Source organism: Bos indicus x Bos taurus, chromosome 11 (assembly GCF_003369695.1).
Source record: "Bos indicus x Bos taurus breed Angus x Brahman F1 hybrid chromosome 11, Bos_hybrid_MaternalHap_v2.0, whole genome shotgun sequence".
Classification (NCBI taxonomy): domain Eukaryota; kingdom Metazoa; phylum Chordata; class Mammalia; order Artiodactyla; family Bovidae; genus Bos; species Bos indicus x Bos taurus.
The window spans coordinates 13,354,142-13,371,480 of NC_040086.1; the positions used below are offsets into that span (position 1 = coordinate 13,354,142).

At 54.0% G+C, this 17,339-nt stretch overlaps 2 protein-coding genes across 2 annotated transcripts; one reads left to right on the plus strand and one right to left on the minus strand.

Annotated features, from left to right (window-relative positions):
- Nucleotides 1-1,746: 1,746 nt before the first annotated feature.
- TEX261 (testis expressed 261) lies at nucleotides 1,747-9,701 on the plus strand. The gene is made up of 6 exons (XM_027554941.1): nucleotides 1,747-1,929; nucleotides 2,834-2,913; nucleotides 4,041-4,194; nucleotides 5,960-6,027; nucleotides 6,725-6,827; nucleotides 7,001-9,701. Exons 1-6 carry the CDS (start codon nucleotides 1,860-1,862, stop codon nucleotides 7,114-7,116), a joined length of 591 nt encoding a protein of 196 aa, XP_027410742.1. The 5' UTR covers nucleotides 1,747-1,859; the 3' UTR covers nucleotides 7,117-9,701.
- Nucleotides 8,440-15,899, minus strand: ANKRD53 (ankyrin repeat domain 53). The gene is made up of 5 exons (XM_027554942.1): nucleotides 14,945-15,899; nucleotides 14,464-14,663; nucleotides 13,071-13,235; nucleotides 12,605-12,725; nucleotides 8,440-11,058 (listed from the first exon to the last, which is right to left on the minus strand). The coding sequence occupies exons 1-5, from the start codon at nucleotides 15,080-15,082 to the stop codon at nucleotides 10,339-10,341; spliced, it is 1,344 nt and encodes a 447-aa protein (XP_027410743.1). The 5' UTR covers nucleotides 15,083-15,899; the 3' UTR covers nucleotides 8,440-10,338.
- Between the last annotated feature and the right edge of the window lie 1,440 nt (nucleotides 15,900-17,339).

Here is a 17,339-nt window from a genome sequence, read left to right on the forward strand (position 1 = left end):
GTATTTCAGTGAATTTTTTTTTGCTTTGTAAGCTTATGTATTTTTTTATTCATGGCAAACTATACATAACACAAAATTTACCACGTGAACCATGTTAAGTGTACAGATCAGTGGCATTAGGTGTATTCACAATGTTACGCAAGCATCACTACAAGTCATTTCCAGATCTTCTTCATCTTCCCAAACAGAAGTTCTGTACCATCAAACAGTAACTCCCTATCACCCACTGTCCCTTCCCCCTCCAACCAACCACCATTCTATTTTCTGTCTCTATGAATTTGATTACTTTAGACACCTCAGATAAGTGGAATCGTACAATATTTGTCCTTTTGTGGCTGGCTTATTTCACTTAGCATAAGGTCCTCAAGATTCACTCATACTGTAGTATGTGTCAGAATTCCCTGTTTCTTAAGGCTGAGTGATACTCCATTGTATGCATGTACCATTTTGGTTATCCATTCATCTGTTGAATTGTTTTCTTTCCATCTTTCGACTAGAGTGAATAACGTTGTTATGAACATGAGTGTGCAAATATTCCTTTGGATCTCTACCTTGAATCAGTTCAGTTCAGTTCAGTCGCTCAGTCGTGTCTGATTCTTTGTGACCTCATGGACTGCAGCATGCCAGGATTTCCTGTTAATCACCAACTCCCAGAGTTTGCTCAAACTCATGTCCATTGAGTTGGTGATGCCATCCAACCATCTCATCCTCTGTCGTCCCCTTCTCCTCCTGCCTTCAATCTTTCCTAGCATCAGGGGCTTTTCTAAGAAGTCAGTTCTTTGCATCAGGCGGTCAAAGTATTGGAGCTTCAGCTTCAGTGTCAGTCCTCCCAATGAATATTCAGGACTGGTTTCCTTTAGGATGGACTGGTTTGATCTCCTCGTAGTCCCAGGGACTCTCAAGAGTACTTTCAATACTTCTGGGTATATACCCTGGAGTGAAATTTCTTGATAACATGGTAATTGTGTTCAATTTTTTGAGGAATATGTATTTATTTTTATGCATGAAAAATGTTCTGAGATAAGAAACATACCAGAGGCCCCTTATACATTCCTTATCTTTGCATGCCTGTCTCCGCCACCAGACGGGGAACTTCTTGATGGGGTGTCCTGCTCTTTGCGGCCGCTCAGTTGGCCCTTCCAGAGGTGGAGTAAATTCAGCACCTAATGAATTAGGTGCATTCAGCACCTAATGGACGAAGTCAACAGAGAGGGAGAGTTAGGCTTCAGGATGGCTAATCAAAGATGCCCCAGTTTCTACCTGTGCCACTTGTAGAGGTACAACCTGAGGCAAGTAACTTTCCTGGGATCGGATTAATTTCCATCCTGAACCTACAGCCTAGCCTTTAGCACATTGCCTGGCACTCGAGAATTTTGTTTCTTTTACCTCCAGGAGCAAAAGAAAGCCCTGGGCAACCTGCCTGGAGCCTTCTGGTCCGAGGCTGCTGGGGAGGGGTTGGGAGGCGAGGGATCACGCTCCAGACTGAACCAAGAGTGCACAGGGAGGGGCCGGAGGTGACCTTTCAAGCTCCGGTACTAGCGCCGCGTTCCGGCCCCTCAGGACCGGCTGTCCCGCCTCCCCGGGTTGCGTTGCGTATCGTCTTCTGGGTGCAGCCGGGGGAGCCCGGCGATCCGCCGGCACACGCCGCTGGGGCAGCAGCTGTTGGCCCTCCGCGCCGGTAGGCGGCGCTAGTCTTGACCCGGCCGAGGGCGGCTCTCGGGCCGGGCTGCTCTCGGCGGCGGCGCACGACCGTCCGCGGGGCGGGGACGCGGCGAAGGTGGCGGCGGCTCCTTGTCGCCCGAACCGGAGCGCGCAGGCCCGTCCCGGGAGTCGGGGGCGGGCGGGCGGGTGGGGGCGCCATGTGGTTCATGTACGTGCTGAGCTGGCTGTCGCTCTTCATCCAGGTGGCCTTCATCACGCTGGCCGTCGGTGAGAGTGCGCGACCCGGCCCCGCGCGGGCTCCCGCTCTGGCATCTGTGCCCGCCGGGGGTCGCATCACGAGGGCGCCGGGGCGACCGGCGAGACCCCCGCCCGGCCCTCCCGCCTTCGCAGCCCCCCTCCTGTCCCGCCTGGTCCTGCTTCTCCTCCTGGCCCCAGCAGCCTAGCTGACCGCGGGTCCTTCCAGGAGTCACAAAGTCCACCCCAGCGGTGCCCGGGAGAGGCTGCCTCAGATGCCCCTTGCCCGCGCACCGGCAACCAATGTCGCGCCCGTCCTCGCAGAGCCGGCCGCGCAGAACTTTTCCCGACCCCTACCGCCGGCCTTTCGCCTCTGGCCCTTCGTGCTTCCTGCTCTCTGACACGCTTTCCCCTCCTTCCTACTGTTGATCCCAGCTGAGGTCTCAGCTCCTCCGAGAAGCCCTCCTTATGAGGTTTGATGGTCCAGCCGCGCCCTGTTCTTCCCCTAAAGTAGCACCTGTCACACTGGGATCGTCTGACTCCATTACTGCTCAACCTCTCCCCCCGGCCCCCCCTCACAGTTGGGTCAGGGAGGGGACTTTGTCTGTCTTGTAGTGTGCCCAGCTCTCAGCCCAGCCTCTGGCATATTTATTGGATGAGTGAAAGAAATTCCCTTTTATGGGCCAGAGGTTAGGTTTGTTTTGAGGCATCAAATACAGGTTTCCATTCACTTTTATGAAATCTCTCCTTAGTTGCCTTGACAAAGTTTTACTTGTGACTTGGGAGGGTAACACCCGGGTTGTTTGGTTTGTTCCGTACCTCATGGACTCATGAAAGGTTGGGTGGGACCCAGCTGCAGATAGAGGGCTGATCAGGGTGGTGGGAGTGACCCTGGCTAATGTTCTCCCTGTTCGCCTTGCTCTCCTCCCCCCTCCAGCCGCCGGACTTTATTACCTGGCCGAATTGATAGAAGAATACACAGTTGCAACCAGCAGGATCATAAAATACATGATCTGGGTAAGTGACAGCTTTCCCCAGGATCCCCCTCACTCTTGACCTCCCTCAAAAGGAGGAAGTGGGGAAAGTTTGGCCTGGGTGATGAGACCCCTGATCTTGCTGTTTCCTGAGGGTACCATCCCCCACCTCCCTGCCCTGTACCTGGTCCCCTGGGTCTGCTCTCCTGGGCCTAGGTCTTCCGGAGCTTCCTTCCCCAGTGGCATTGCTTCACTGCAGGCCTTGTTCTCGGTTCCTTAAGGTGAGAGCCAAGTGCCTGTTCTGTGTTGACAGGACCATGGCTTTGCCTTTGATTGTCTTCAGTGGTCTTAGCCCCTTGCTCTGTTCACAGCATTTAGAACTGAGAGGAACCTTAAGGACAGTTTTGAGTACTTGTTGAACCAAGTGACTTGTTCTAAGAGGGAGACACCGTCCGTGGCACAGGCCCTGCCCTGCTCAGGGCTCATGGAAGGCTTCTCTTCCTGATGATACAATCCTTGCCATCCGTGTCAAAGCCACAGGAGAGACTGCTGGTGGTTTCTGCAGCTGCAGGAGAGGCTGGGGAGGGGCTGGAGGCACATTTGAACAGGAGGAGTCCACTGCCTCTCAAATCACCTGCTGTCAGAGCCACTTTCTCTCTGGCATGACCTGGGGTAGGGAGTCAGTTGTGGAAACAAGACCATAGCTCTCAGCCCTGGGTTCAGGGACCAGCTCATAGGTGTTGATACAGGAGTTAGTCCTTCATTCAGCTAACTGCCTGCCATTTGTTACGCGCTGACAACTGTAAGTCCTTCAGAATGGTGGTTTTCAAACTGCAGGTGTGATTCATTGTTGGGTTGTGTAATCAATTTAGTAGGTCATTATCAGCATTAAAAAGGGGGGGATGGAAAAGACTAGATTGAAATCTGAACTTTGATCACATCTATGTATGTGTGCTGGGGTCACAGTGTAAGCTGTGGGGTGCTGTCAGACAACCTCTGGGGTTAAAAAGTGCTGCCCTTTGGGAGCCGAGAGGCTAGTTGGGGAGGTCAGAACTGTGGGTGTGAAACAAGGAAAGACTGAAGCATGTTGCCCTGAGTAGGCTAGGGGTTAGTGAGTCCAGGAAGGCTGCCTGGAAGCAGCTCCCTGCACTGTGCGCCTCCGCTGTTCAGTTCTCCACAGCTGTGCTGATTGGCCTCTACGTTTTTGAGCGCTTTCCCACCTACATGATTGGCGTTGGCCTCTTCACCAACCTTGTCTACTTTGGCCTCCTCCAGACCTTCCCCTTCATCATGCTGACCTCGCCTAACTTCATCCTGTCGTGCGGTGAGAGGGGACGGAGTGGGAGGGACAGCTGAGGTGGGATGTGCCCAGCTCCGTCTATGGCACCGAAGAGGGAGGCAAACCACTGAGGTCCTCCAGGAGGTCAGGCTGGTTGGCGGTTGGGGCTCTCACATGTGAGGAACCGAGAGCCCACACTGGCTCTAGTGACTAGAATTTGGAGGGCTGGGATGCTCAGAGAGGGATGGCTTTCCTGGGGCAGGTGGGGTTTGAAAGATTCGAGAAGGAAAAAGAAGTGGGTCGGCTGAGTAGTTACAGCCCTTAAGAAACCACTTGGCCAGGAAAAGCCCAAAGCCTTCCCCCGGCCTGCAGGCAGCGCTCATCCAGTCGTCTGGCCGTAGGCCATGATTAAGGTGAGCTTCGTGGGGCTGCGGGTCTCCTGCAGACAGCTGCCTTGGGGTAGACAAACGTGTTTGGAGGGCCCTGGCCTTCCTGCCTTTGCTCTGCCGCCAGTTTCTGACCTTAGCGTCTCCATCTGTTTAGTGATATTTGGGAAAGTCATTCGGCACATAGATGCTCTAGTTATTTCTGGAAAAGGTTCTAGACAGAATCTGGTTACCAGGATTGCCTTTTCTCCCTTCAGTTGTTACTGGTCATCATAGCCTTTTGTCAAGATGTCAGATGGAATTGGGGTTTCTTAGAGCTACTTTTCTATTTCTGTGAGAGAACCTGGAAAGAAACTGTCATTCACAGGAGGGCATGGTGTTCAAGCCAGGACTGAGTGCCTTGGTTTGATTCCACTGAAAGATTTGTGGGGGTTGGTGTGAGGTGTCCTTCCTTGGACACTATGCCCCTCTTGCTTCTTCCTAGGTGGGAGGGTGCTCTCCACCCTCCACCCCCCACCTACAATGGCATGCTCCCTTGGCTTCCCGTTGTCACTCCTCAACTTGCCCTCTGGATGCCTGGGAGAGTTGTTCTGAAGGTCTGTGGGTGTAGGGCACCATCCTGTCTTTCGGCAAGCCCTTGCCCTAGAGCATGGCTAGGCCTGGCAGAGCTGTTGTCTCTGCTGTAGAAGGGGAGTGGCAAGAGGAGAAAAGAGGAAGGGCCCGTGCTGCTGCCAGCAAGGCGTATTTGAGGGGTGTTGGGTTTGAGGGGTGTCTGCCTTTCACTTCACCACAACAGGAACGCCTGTGTCTGAGCAGCGGGTCCCCAGGATCTCCCTCTGTCTGAATTTGGCTGCACATGAAGGAGGTGTGTGGGGATGCAGAACATACCAGTTCAGATCAGCCAGCCTTACCCTGGGGCAGGATAAGGAGAGACCCGCGTCCCCGGAACTTTGAGGAGCCCTGAGACTGCACTGCAAAACGTCCAGCAGATGGTGCCCTTTATTCCTGAGGAGTGAGCGCCTCTGTGGAGGGGACGCAGGAGCGAGTGCTCGGCGTGACTTCCTCCTCCCCCACCGCCCATGCAGAGCTCTCTTCAGGACTTAGGGCCGCTCTAGACCAAGTCATTTGGCACGGTGCTTTGGGCTGTGTAGCACTGAAGTCTCATTTTTATAACATTCAAGGAGTTTTTTATCTACTTCTGATTTAACTCATACACTCGGCAGTGGGCAGATGGGGGCTCGTTCTTTTGTTTTAACAGACGGGAACCTGAGTGCTGGAGAGTAGCGTGCTTGGCCCACGTTGCACTCTGGGTCGTGTGTAAAGTCAGGACCAAGACTTGGCTTCTGACCTCCGGGGCCTTGTGAAGGCTAAAAGTCTGTTTTATGTCATCCCTGAGACTGACTGACTCTTCATTCCCTCAACAGGGCTAGTGGTGGTGAATCATTACCTAGCATTTCAGTTTTTTGCAGAGGAATATTATCCTTTCTCAGAGGTAAGAAGTCTTCAGTATGTCTTCAGACTACTAACAGAGACAGCAGGGGTAAAGGGGATTTGTGTGATTTCTTTGTGTATTTGGCTGTGATTTAAACAGACTATTCAGGGATAACACATTAAGAAAAAATAATATAGATGATTTTAGAAAGTTGTGAGTATGAGGAGCAGCGACCCTTTGGCTGAGGAAGAAGGCCACTGCTGTCTCCCAGTGAGTCCTTTGGGTCTCTCAGGACCCAGCCTGACATCCTAAGGTCAGGAAGGGGCGTGGGGTGACCTGGTCTGATGCACACCTCACAGGGCATGGCTGGGCCACAACCTTGAACCCTGCTGCTCTAGTTTGAACCCTGGAGAAGAACAAGGTCACTTCTCCAGGAGATACGGGTCGGTCATGGTTTTGCCTTCCATCTATATCCTTCGGTTCAGAGGAGTTGCTTGTCCTGGTGACCAGGATTCAGGGATTTTGGCCTGAATCGTGGTCATCTTCAGTCTCCACCTTTCCCCACTGAATCTTCTCCTGGGGCTGTCCTGTCTCTGGGGCTGTCCTGTCTCTGCTTCCTGGGCCCTGGTCCCCTTCAGAGATCCCATGTGGGGTCGTCAGTGTGCACGTGACCAGCTTTCTAAGAATCACAGTGACTGCTCCTGGACCGGCCTTGGCACCTCCGGGAGCATCATCTTCTCAGTGTCTCTGTTGCCAGGTCCTGGCCTATTTCACTTTCTGTCTGTGGATAATCCCGTTTGCGTTCTTCGTGTCGCTCTCGGCTGGGGAGAACGTCCTGCCCTCCACCATGCAGCCAGGAGGTGAGAAGAGGGTGGGAGGGTCATGGTGGGAGGGCACCAGCAAGGCCTGAGCTGCTGGGGAGCCAGAGCCCCCCTGTGATAGAGACCCTTGAATTCTGGGTGGGCAGCGCTGTGTTCACACACACACAAGCACACACGTACACACACTCATCTCCCTGCCTGTGTCTCCACAGATGACGTGGTCTCCAATTACTTCACCAAAGGCAAGCGGGGCAAACGCTTAGGGATCCTGGTTGTCTTCTCATTCATCAAAGAGGCCATCCTACCCAGTCGGCAGAAGATATACTGACCCCCTGGGGAGGGGATGCTGGCGCAGGAGCCAGAGAGTCAGGCCCCTGGGCCTCCGCACTGGGTGGGGGCCGGGAGTTGGTCGGCACCTTCCCCCAGCCCTGGCCCTCCTTCCCTCCACTCCCCTGGAAGCCCTCATCCCCACCCTCCTCAGGAGGCTCAGCTCAGGTCAGATCTGATACTGCTGGAGGCTGAGACCTCAGAGGCTGCCAGGGAGGAGTCAGGGCCTGCTTAGGCAGGAGGCTACCACCCACCTGGGTGCACAGAAGCCGAGCCCCTGTGGCCCTCCTGCTTCCTCCTGTGATCGGTCAGGAGTTCTGGCTCAGCCCGGGCAGGTAGGGCCAGGGCCATGAAGCTGAAGAGCAGACAGTGATAACTGCCAGTGGGCAGATGGCCACGGGAGGGGCTGTGACTTAGCACTTGCAAGTTTTTGCTGTTGAACTGTGAATTCTGTCCAAGTGCTGATTCCCATTTGAATAAAGATTCTAGGTGGCACTGTTTGCCTTAATACCCTGAAAGTTCATCTTCCTTTCTTCCTGCAGACCTCCCACCCGGACTGGCTTTGCTGCACCAGGGCTCTTTTTCCATGTTTGGGTCTTGCCCTTCCGAAGGGACCGTTCTTGTGGCCCATAGTGGGAAGGGGACGGAGATGAGGAGCCGAACCTGGTGGGGGGATGGGGAGTGGAAGTGGAGGCAACCTTTCTTAATCCCCTTCTCCCTTCTTCCGTCTCTTCTTTCCCCTGGGGCTCTGTGACTGCCAGGCTGGAGGCAGAGAGGGGATAGTGTGAGACTGGGTTAGATTTTTCAGGAGAACATGTATAATATCCTATTTGTAAGTCTTGTCGTAGGGAAGAGGAGTGGTTTCTGACTGATTTCTGTCTTGGGCTTGAGGAGAAACAATAAAAATTGGCTTCCAGGCAGCCTGGATTACAGCCTGTTGTGTAAGAAACTGGTGGTGGGAGAAGCTGTCTGTTACTCTAAGAGCACACAGGGCCGGCCCTCTCTTCTGAGTGGTCATGGCTCCTAGGAGGTGAGTGTCTTCTAAGAAGACAGGCCAGGTCCTGGGCATAGGGCAGCATTTGTCGACCTTGCACTCCAACTCTAGTGCCTTCCAAGTCCTCAGCAGTGTGTGTGGGAATGAAGTCCCGTGGGAGCCATTACCGGCATGTCCTGTACCTCAGAGCAAAGCAGGCAGGTGCAGAGACGGACAGCACGCCTATGGTACCGTTCAGCCACTGGGAGACCTCTGTGCTTGAAAACCTTGTTTCTACCTCCTGCCTCCAGTCCCACCATAGCCCTTCATTTCCTTGGCTTTAGTATTGGCTTTCTCTTAAAAATAATCAGCCTTCCCCTTTCCTGGGGAGGAGCAGCCATTTTGGCCTCCTCTCAGTGGTGCTTAAATGGCCAGGCCCTTCTGTCCTATGCAGACAAGGCAGGACAAGGTCAAGGAGGCTGGAGGCCAGTGTCCTGACTGCTGGCCAGCAGCTGGCCTTGCTGTCCCTTGCTGTCTCTTTCTCACCAGTGGCAGCTTTGCCCCTCCATTCACTCCACTGCTGGTGTTCCAGGGGTTGCCAGCAGCCTTGTGCTAAAAGTCCAGTGGACCCTTTTCACATCTCTTTCTGCATCTCTGCAGCGTTGGGCAGGTTTCATCACTGCCAGCTTCCCAAGCCCTTTTGTGGCTGTTTCTCCCTCTCTGCTCCCTTCCAGGCCAGTGCAGGCTCCTCCCCTCGCCCTGTGCACAGAGTTCTATCTTGGGTTCCCTGGAGGAGCCTGTCCCTGCTCACGGCTTCAAGGAATTCAGAGCTGACCTCCAACCCCAGCATCCCTTTTGGTCCTCTGAACCACAGTTCTGCTGCCTTTGGGCACGCAGACAAATCTTGTAGCCCAGATAGCACTTGTTGCTGTCTTCTGCATACCTGCCTTTTTTGGGTACCTGCTTTGGCCCGAAGATCACTCAGGAGCCCAACCAAACACCTGGTTTCTCTTTCTGCCCAGACATCTAACAACTGTCAAGTTTACCTTCTTAACCTCTCTTCATTTGGGCCACTCCCACGGTCATCAGCTTTCACCTGGATTGTTGTGACAGCCTCCTTTGGCTTCTCTATCCCACAGCTGGAGTTGTCTTTCTAATGCATAGTTGATCCAGTCACTCTCTGGCTTACAACCTTCCATGGCTCTCCGCTGCCCTCAGGATAAAATCCAGACCCCTTAGCATGGCTCGTGAGACTCGTGGAGTCTTGGTTCCTGCTTGCCTCTCTGGCCTCTTCACGGGCCACTTTGCACTCTGAATTTCAGCCTCCTGTATCCAGAAATGCCCCGTTGCTTCTCCTTCATTTTACTCACCTGGGTACCTTCTCTGTCAGTTCTCAACTTAGACTTCACTTCCTCCAAGGAACTCTGAATGTCCCGTCTCCCTCCAGCACACCACACAGATGACTCTGGTCTTACTTGCCTGCTGACTGCTCTGTCTCCCCACTAGACTGTAAGCTCCTTGAGGGCAGGGACTGTCCAGTTTTTGTATCAACAGCGCCTAGCTTGGCACCTGGCACATAGAAAGTACTCAATAAATGTTTGTTTAATGAGTGATTTGCAGTGACGTGTACAGGGGCTAGCAGGGGATCCAGGGGAGCTTCCTGGAGGAAATATAGGTGCTTTCAGTCTCCACTTGAAGCCACAGGACCTCCCTCCGTCCTCCATATAGAAACTGCCTCTGCTTCTCTGAACTGCAGAGACCCCAGTGGCAACTGGGATGAAGGAAGACCAGCGTGGCAGGAAAGCCAATGGCAGGGTGACACTCTAGCCTTCCTCCTTCCTGTTCTGGATCTGGAAATGCAGAATGAGGCTTAGAACCTGCAGCAGGAAGGACTTAATATGAACAAGAGGCAGAATTTCAAAGTGGTCCCTCCTCCTGGAATCTTCACCCCTGGTGAGCTGTTTGGGGTGGGAGGGGGAGATGGGGACGCCAAGGTGTCACTTTTCCAATGCCAGGGCCCAGAACAGAGGGATCCCCACTCTGAGCCTTGGGATACGGCCCTAACTTGGATCTCCTGGGGGAGATTCCTTTGTGGAGAGAAGGGGATCTGGGGTCTGTGGGGGAGGAGGCTGCCAGCCTTGAGCTTGAGGGTGGGCAGCCTGTGGGCACTCCCCCTTCCTCCCCATCCACACAGAATCACCACACTGCCTTCACTGCGCAGTCTCCAGTGGAGAGGCTACCAAAGTAAGTTTAAGGGAGGGGTGGTTTAGGGGAAGGCAGAGCGGGGAGTCCTTGATGGGCTCGCACAGCCGCCAGGAAGGCCTCGTCGAATGTCTCTCGCAGGTTCATGCTCAGCGTGTCGGTCCAGAAGCTGCTGTCACCCAAGTGCCGCTTCCGGGGCACATCTTCCATAGCGACAGAGCAGAAGTCCTGGGGCACCTTCATTCTGTAGGGCCGCACCGAAGGGTGCAGCTCGCGGATTACCACTTCGAAAGGCAGCCGGGGCACAGGCGCCACCTGGCGGCCGGCCACCGTGCGCAGGTGCGCGCCACCGTGCCCGTCGGACCTCACCTCCACGAAGCAGCGGAAGTCACGCTCTGGCCTGGGGTCGGGATGCACGCCCAGGCGGACGCCCTGTGGGTAGCCGATCTGGGCGGTGGGGGACCTGGTGGGATTGCTGCTAAGATTCCACACCTTGGGCCGCCTGATCGTGGGCGGCTTGTAGGTGGGCACAGACATCACCAAGGGCAGATTGGGCTGCTGTATCTGTTGCAGGCGTGCCTCCGGGGAGGGGTGGAAGCTCGTGGGAGGCCACAGTACCCCGTCCTTGCAGGTCTTGGAGAGGGCAGTGGCCCGGGGTGGAGCACGGGGCTCTCGCTGAACACTGGGTATTAGGGACTGGTCTTGGAGTAGCAACTTGTGATGGAGCCACTTCTTGAAGTCAGCTTCTCTCAGAATTTGGTGCTCCTTCTGCAACATCAGAAGGCACAAGATACTTCTGGACAGCTGCTCCCCCTGTGTTTCTGTGAAAGCAGGCCCTGTGGCTGTAGCCCTGGAAACCTCAGGTCTAATTGAGCAGATACCTTGCTGCCTTTTGCGAGCCCAGAGTCTGATGAGAGAAACCCCTGCCTTGTGGGAGCCCTTGTTCTGATGAGGAAAATACTGCCTGGAGGGGCCCCTGGCTCATGCGACAGAGAGCCTTTCCCACAGGGGAGACCTCCAATCAGATGGAGACTCGGCCTCTGCCCTAGGTGAGGTCTCTAGCTTGAGTGGGGAGGCCCAATCCCTGCCCTATGGAAATGCTTGAGACTCCTGCATCCCCCATAAAGGTGTTCCCAGCCTGCCTTAAAAGTTTCTGGTTTGGTGGGGGGCAAAGGCAAATGAGTGGTACAAACTTATCCTTGACCCTGGAAGGAAAGAGCAGAAAAGTCTGGAAGGCCAGCAACTGGATGGAGCACATCTGAGCAGGCTTCTTGGAAGTGGAGGCCTTGAGCAGTCAGGGTAGGGAGAGAGACAGTTGGCTGGTGCTCCAGACTGGATGGCGATGCTCTCTGTCCCTCCTTCAACTAGAGCTGAACCTTCAGCTTGTCACAGAACCACCCCTTCATCCCTCCCTGTCTCAGTTCCCAGACTGTTGCTAAGCAGTCAGGTGGTTTGGAGACTGACCCAGCTCCAGAGGTAGGCCCCCCGATTAGGCTAAGCCAATCATCATAATTCCATCAGCCTTGCCCCAGACTTCAGTCAGTCAGCACATGGCTTTCCTTGAGCTCTAGGGATTGGAACAAGAATGCACAGGTGATCCAGTTGAGGCCAACAAGAGATAAGGAGAAATCTTCAAGGGGCTTCGGGGAAATTTTAGAGACACAGGAACAGATGGGCTTTGCCTCCTCTGGATACACACGTGGCTGTGAGAACTGGGTGAACCAACAGAGGGTATGACAGGGAAAACGAGAGGAATGCAGCTGGAACAGAGCTGAAATACCAGACTTTGGCACCCCCAAAGCCCTCCCCACCCCTGGATCCACTTAAGAGTCCCAGCATCTTCTTTTGGAGTTTCCTGGTTCTTGCATTCTGTGTACCTATACCTAGCATTAAAATCCTTTACTCTCCTTTTCTGCCCCAGTCAAGGTCTGACATTGATCTGGGCCCCTGCCAAGTTTCTAGCTTATCAGCCTCCAGCTCACATCTGATTCCTCGTCTATTCTGAATTTGCACTTCCTGACGTATACCATACTCTCATGGGCTCCCTTGCCCCTCCATAGGGCTGTCTGTTCCTTCTACCAGGTCAGCTCTTCCCTGACTGTTCATATAGCCAACCGCCACCAACCTATATAGACTCCTCAGCATTATCCCTCTGGCACGCACCCTCCTGGAGCTCCCTCCTCAGAGGAGGGGGGAGGCTCTTTCTGGATGGGACCACTTCTAGCCACTCTTCTAACTAACCACACATGGGAGTCATGCTCACACACCTGGGTCACAGCTGATGCCCAGTGCCCCTGCCCACCCTACCCCTTACTTGATACTCAGTCAGGTAGTCCTCCTCCATGAGGGCCAGCTGGTCCTTGAGCCTCTTCAGTTTCCTCATCTCATGGGCAAAGTCCTCCTTGTCCCGTTTCCACATGGCATCTTTCAAGAACCTGGTGCCAAGGCAGGGGTGTGTCATTCCTTCAGCTTCACCCTGGGCTGGGAAGACTGGCTGCTGCTGAGGGCCTGGGTGAGGGTAGGGGGAGCCACCAGAGATGAGGTGAGCAAGATGGACCATTCCCCGTCTGGCTAACTACTTCCCTGGCGGTGAGAAAGGAAAGTGATCACCACCTTTCGGCTGAAGGGCTAGGACCTCGAGGTAATGCTAAACTCCAGGGGTGAGACCCTGTGGAGAGCCCCAGGAATAACATCCTGGAGAGGGTTCTCCTCCGCAGACTCATCCTTGGGTGAGGGCCCTGGGGAAGGGTGGCAGATGGGGGTAGTTCTCACACCCTCACCGGGCACAGACTCGGTGGTTCCATATTTTGCAGTAGTCAATGGGCTTGCAGCCTGTGGCATCTTGTGTGTGGACGTTGGCACCTTTCTGCACCAGGACTTTGACACAGCTCAGCAGGCCTTCGCGGGCTGCCAGATGCAGAGGTGTGGAGCCATTGCACGTCTGACTGGAGGGCCCGCCAGGGAGAAGAGGGGAGAAAGGAAGGATGAAGGGCATCAGATGGGCAAACCAGCTCCTAGGTCTGCTGTGCCACTAGTCCACTGGGTAACCCTGGCACGTCCTTTCTCTCTGTACCTCAGTTTCAACTGTTGAAGGAGGGTTTGGATTGAGTGAACAGCTAAAGTCTGATTATGGAGTATGTAACCATGAGGACCTACCAAAAGGAGAGCTGGGTTGGCTGGAGTGCAGAGACCATGAACCTCATCTCCTCTTTAACCACCCCGGCCTCCTCCCCCTTCCCCACGCCTGGCCTTGGCCCACAAGGCCTGTGTGACCAGGGCCCTCTTCCTCCCCAACTTCGTCTTCTGACCTTGCTCCATTCTCTCCCAACATGGCCTTTGCACCTCTGCCTGGAATAATTTTCCCTGGCTCTTCACCTGGCCAGCTCCTCTCAGTCCTCTCCTTAGAGGTAACTGCCCATTCCCAAATAGGTCTTCTTGTCCCCTTTACTCACAGCTCCATCACTCTTCATAACTGCTTACCACACTCTGTCATTTTGTTCATTTGTTTGCTAGTTGACTGGCCATGCCTACATTAGTATGTCACCTTTAGGAGGGCAGGGACCATGGCTGTTACATTCACCGTATTCCTCAATTCTGGCCCAGTGCTCAGCACGTTAGATGCTGGATAAATATTTTGAATGAATGCGGTCTCCTCTAAGCCATGCATTCACTTTCTCAATTATTACAGTAGTCTCATGTGATAGGCATTGTCATCTACCCAAATTTCAGTTGAAGACACTGAGGCAGTAGTTCCTAAACTCTGCTGCCAAAACAGAAACAGCTGGGGCTCTTGTGCACTTTCAAAGCCCGGGCCACATCCCAGGCCAATTAAATGACAGACTCCTTTGGATTGAAACACAGGCATTGGTATTTTTGAAGCTCCCCAGGTGATTCCAGTGTACAGACAGGTTTGGGAACCAGAGCACTGAGACTTAGCCTTGAGTGATTTGCCTGAGGTTTTTCTGTCTGCTGGCGGGTAGCAAAACTGGGACATGAAGTAGGTCTGCCCTCTTTCAAAGCCTCTCAGCCACTACCACGTGACTGCTTCATGTGGGAACAAGTTCCTGGTATCCCACAGCTCCTCTCCCTCTCCTCCTTGAATCTTCCTGCCTGGAAGTGGGGTTCTTATCTGCCCAGCCTGCCAGTCCCTCTCCCCACACAGGCTGGACTCACGTGTTGAGGGCCGCCCCTTGCTTAATCAGATAGTGAATGCAGGCGAGGGCCACGGTCTTGTTGTCACCATGGATGACAAGGTGCAGAGGTGTCTGGCCATTGTTGGTGGGCAGGTTTACGGGAAACTTGTACTCCTCCACCAAGACCTGCAGGCATGCAAGCTTGCCACTCTGGGCTGCAAAGTGGATGGCAGTGAAACCCTGCAGGGGCCAGAGGAGACAGGAAGTGGTTGAGCAGGACTGGGCCGGGGGTCCCACAACCTAACCTAGAGAGGATTTCTTGGGATTACCCTCGCCTCTTCTCTGTGCTCCCGGGAATCCCACGGTCCCCTTCCCACTCCCTTATCTCGCTTCCCCAAAATTGCCCTCCAGACGGTAGGAAGGTGAATTAGAGTCACTCCTTGCCAGGTAACCACTGTGTGCGGAGCTCTTTGTAGGGTGGAGAAGACTTCGGTTGCTGCCCCTGCACTCCAAGGCCTTACCTTGTCATCGGCCAGGATTTCGCCACGATGCCGGTTTAAACAGAACCGCAACCATTCCAGGTTGCCCAATGAGGCCGCGAACAGTTGGTAGTAGCTTCCTCCCATCGCCCTCTGGTCCCACTCCTCGGCTAGACTCATGGAACTGGAGCCGGAGTGGGGAGGATGGTGGGCGTGAGCCTAGAAGCCGGCCCAGGGCGCGCCGGGCGGCAGGGCGATGGGGAAGTGACAGTCGTCGGGGGCCCCGGGCACCTCTTGGGAGGTCAGTCCGGCCCGGCCTGAGCCCTCCCCTCCCCGCCCCGACGCCCGCACATCACGCCCGCGCCCACCTGCGCCGCCGGACCGCCGACTCTTTGCGGGTGGTTGAGCCCTTCTTTGCCAGTTGCAGGTGTACGTCCCCGGAGAGGTACCGCCGCCTGATGGGTGCCGCCGCCGCCGCCCACCTGACGAAGTGCCAGCTGGCGCTACGGGCGGAGGCCGGCAGGCACTCCCGGACTAGGGGCGTGGTGGAGGGGCGGGAACGGCGCGCCTCCCTGGCCAGGTCACCGACCAGTTGGTTACCCCACCCCACGGCCCACGCGTCCTGGAGACTCGGCATCTCAACACCCCACACGGAAAGACGAGTAGCTTTTGTTTCTGATTATAAAACTAATAAGTGCTGATTGTAACAAAACAAAACAGAAGGGCAATGAAGATATTAAAAATCACAACCCCATTACCCACAGAAATCATGATCTATTTCGCTATGTGTATGCATATTCCTGCCTCTTTTCATTCAGCCTTATACCATGAACTAGCTTCCGTTGTCAGTCCACATACTAAACGTGAATTATGACGCAACCATAGCCCGGCATCATAATGGATGCGCTGCCATTTCACTTGTGATATCCGGGGCTTTCGGGTGGCCCAGTGGTAAAGAATCTGCCAGCAATGCAGGAGACTTAAGAGACGCAAGTTCGATCCCTGGGTCAGGAAGATCCCCTGGAGGAGGGCATGGAAGCCCTCTCCAGTATTCTTGCCTGAAGAATTCCATGGACAGAGGAGCCTGGTAGGCTACAGCGCAAGGTCTCAAAGAGTAGGACATGACAGAAGCGACTTAGCACGCACCCTCGGAGAAGGCGATGGCAACCCACTCCAGTACTCTTGCCTGGGAAATCCCATGGACGGAGGAGCCTGGTAGGCTACAGTCCACCGGGTCGCTAAGAGTCGGACACGACTGAGCGACTTCACTTTCACTTTTCACTTTCATGCACTGGAGAAGGAAATGGCAACCCACTCCAGTATTCTTGCCTGGAGAATCCCAGGGATGGGAACCTGGTGGTCTGCCGTCTATGGGGTCACACAGAGTCAGAAACGACTGATGTGACTTAGCAGCAGCAGCAGCACGCACCCTGGGTATCCAGTTGTAGCTGTGGGGGTAAACACTGCCATCAAAGGGAGAAAGGAAGCCTGAAAGACACACCCTCAGGAGGTAGGAGAGAGAATGCCTGCGTCTTGAGACCAGATTTAGAGAAAAGCAGGAATCTGAGTGCCTATCACATTGTGGGGGTGGAGATGAGTCTGTGCCAGACAGGAACTCCAGAGAGCAGGTCATGTCTTTTCACCAGATTTCCAAGTTGTGTGCCCATTGTCTTATCTGTTCTCCCAAGTACTCTCAGGGAATGGGCCAAATTTGAATGAATCCTTTGCTTCAGTTCAAAGCAGTTCCAAAGGATCAGCAGACTGTAGCTGATCTGGTGTTCTCACCTATCCACTGCATGTCTCAGAGACTGGAAGTTACATGAAGCTTTCAGTACCAGGGAGATGGTTTAATCAGGCTAGCACCTGAGTATCCTGCTTAATTTTAATGATCCCATAAGGGAGCTAAAATGTAATTCCAATGTCTCTTGAACTGCCGAGAGCTGGAGTGAGTTTATCTTAAATCCCTATGCCTGGCTTTCACTTCTGGAATGGGGCACTCTGTTGACCCATTGTCCTACTATAATCGGTGAAGATTATTTTACAAACCAATTGTCAAAGTCTCTGACATTTTCCTAAGGGCATACAGCAAATAAAGAAATTTATTCAAGAAAATCTACTCAATCTCAGCCAGAACAGTGAGAGTCTGTAGCACTTAAGCAGCAACCTGCTCCTTCCCTCTTCTCTACCCATCTCAAAGCAATGCTTGAAGCTCTGATCCAGGTGGGTATGGCCAAGAGAATGGGTCTCTTTTTCCTCTCAGCTCCCAGTCGAGATATAGGATATCTCACTGAAAGAAGCATGCTTCCAGCATCTCACCAGTGCCTCCTTTCTCTGCTCCAAGTGGTAGAGGCTAAATTCCTGGTGAGTGTAGCCAAGATTGAGGCTCCCTTCCTTCACCCAGCTCTTACTGATGGGACAAAGGCTTGACTTCAGGCAT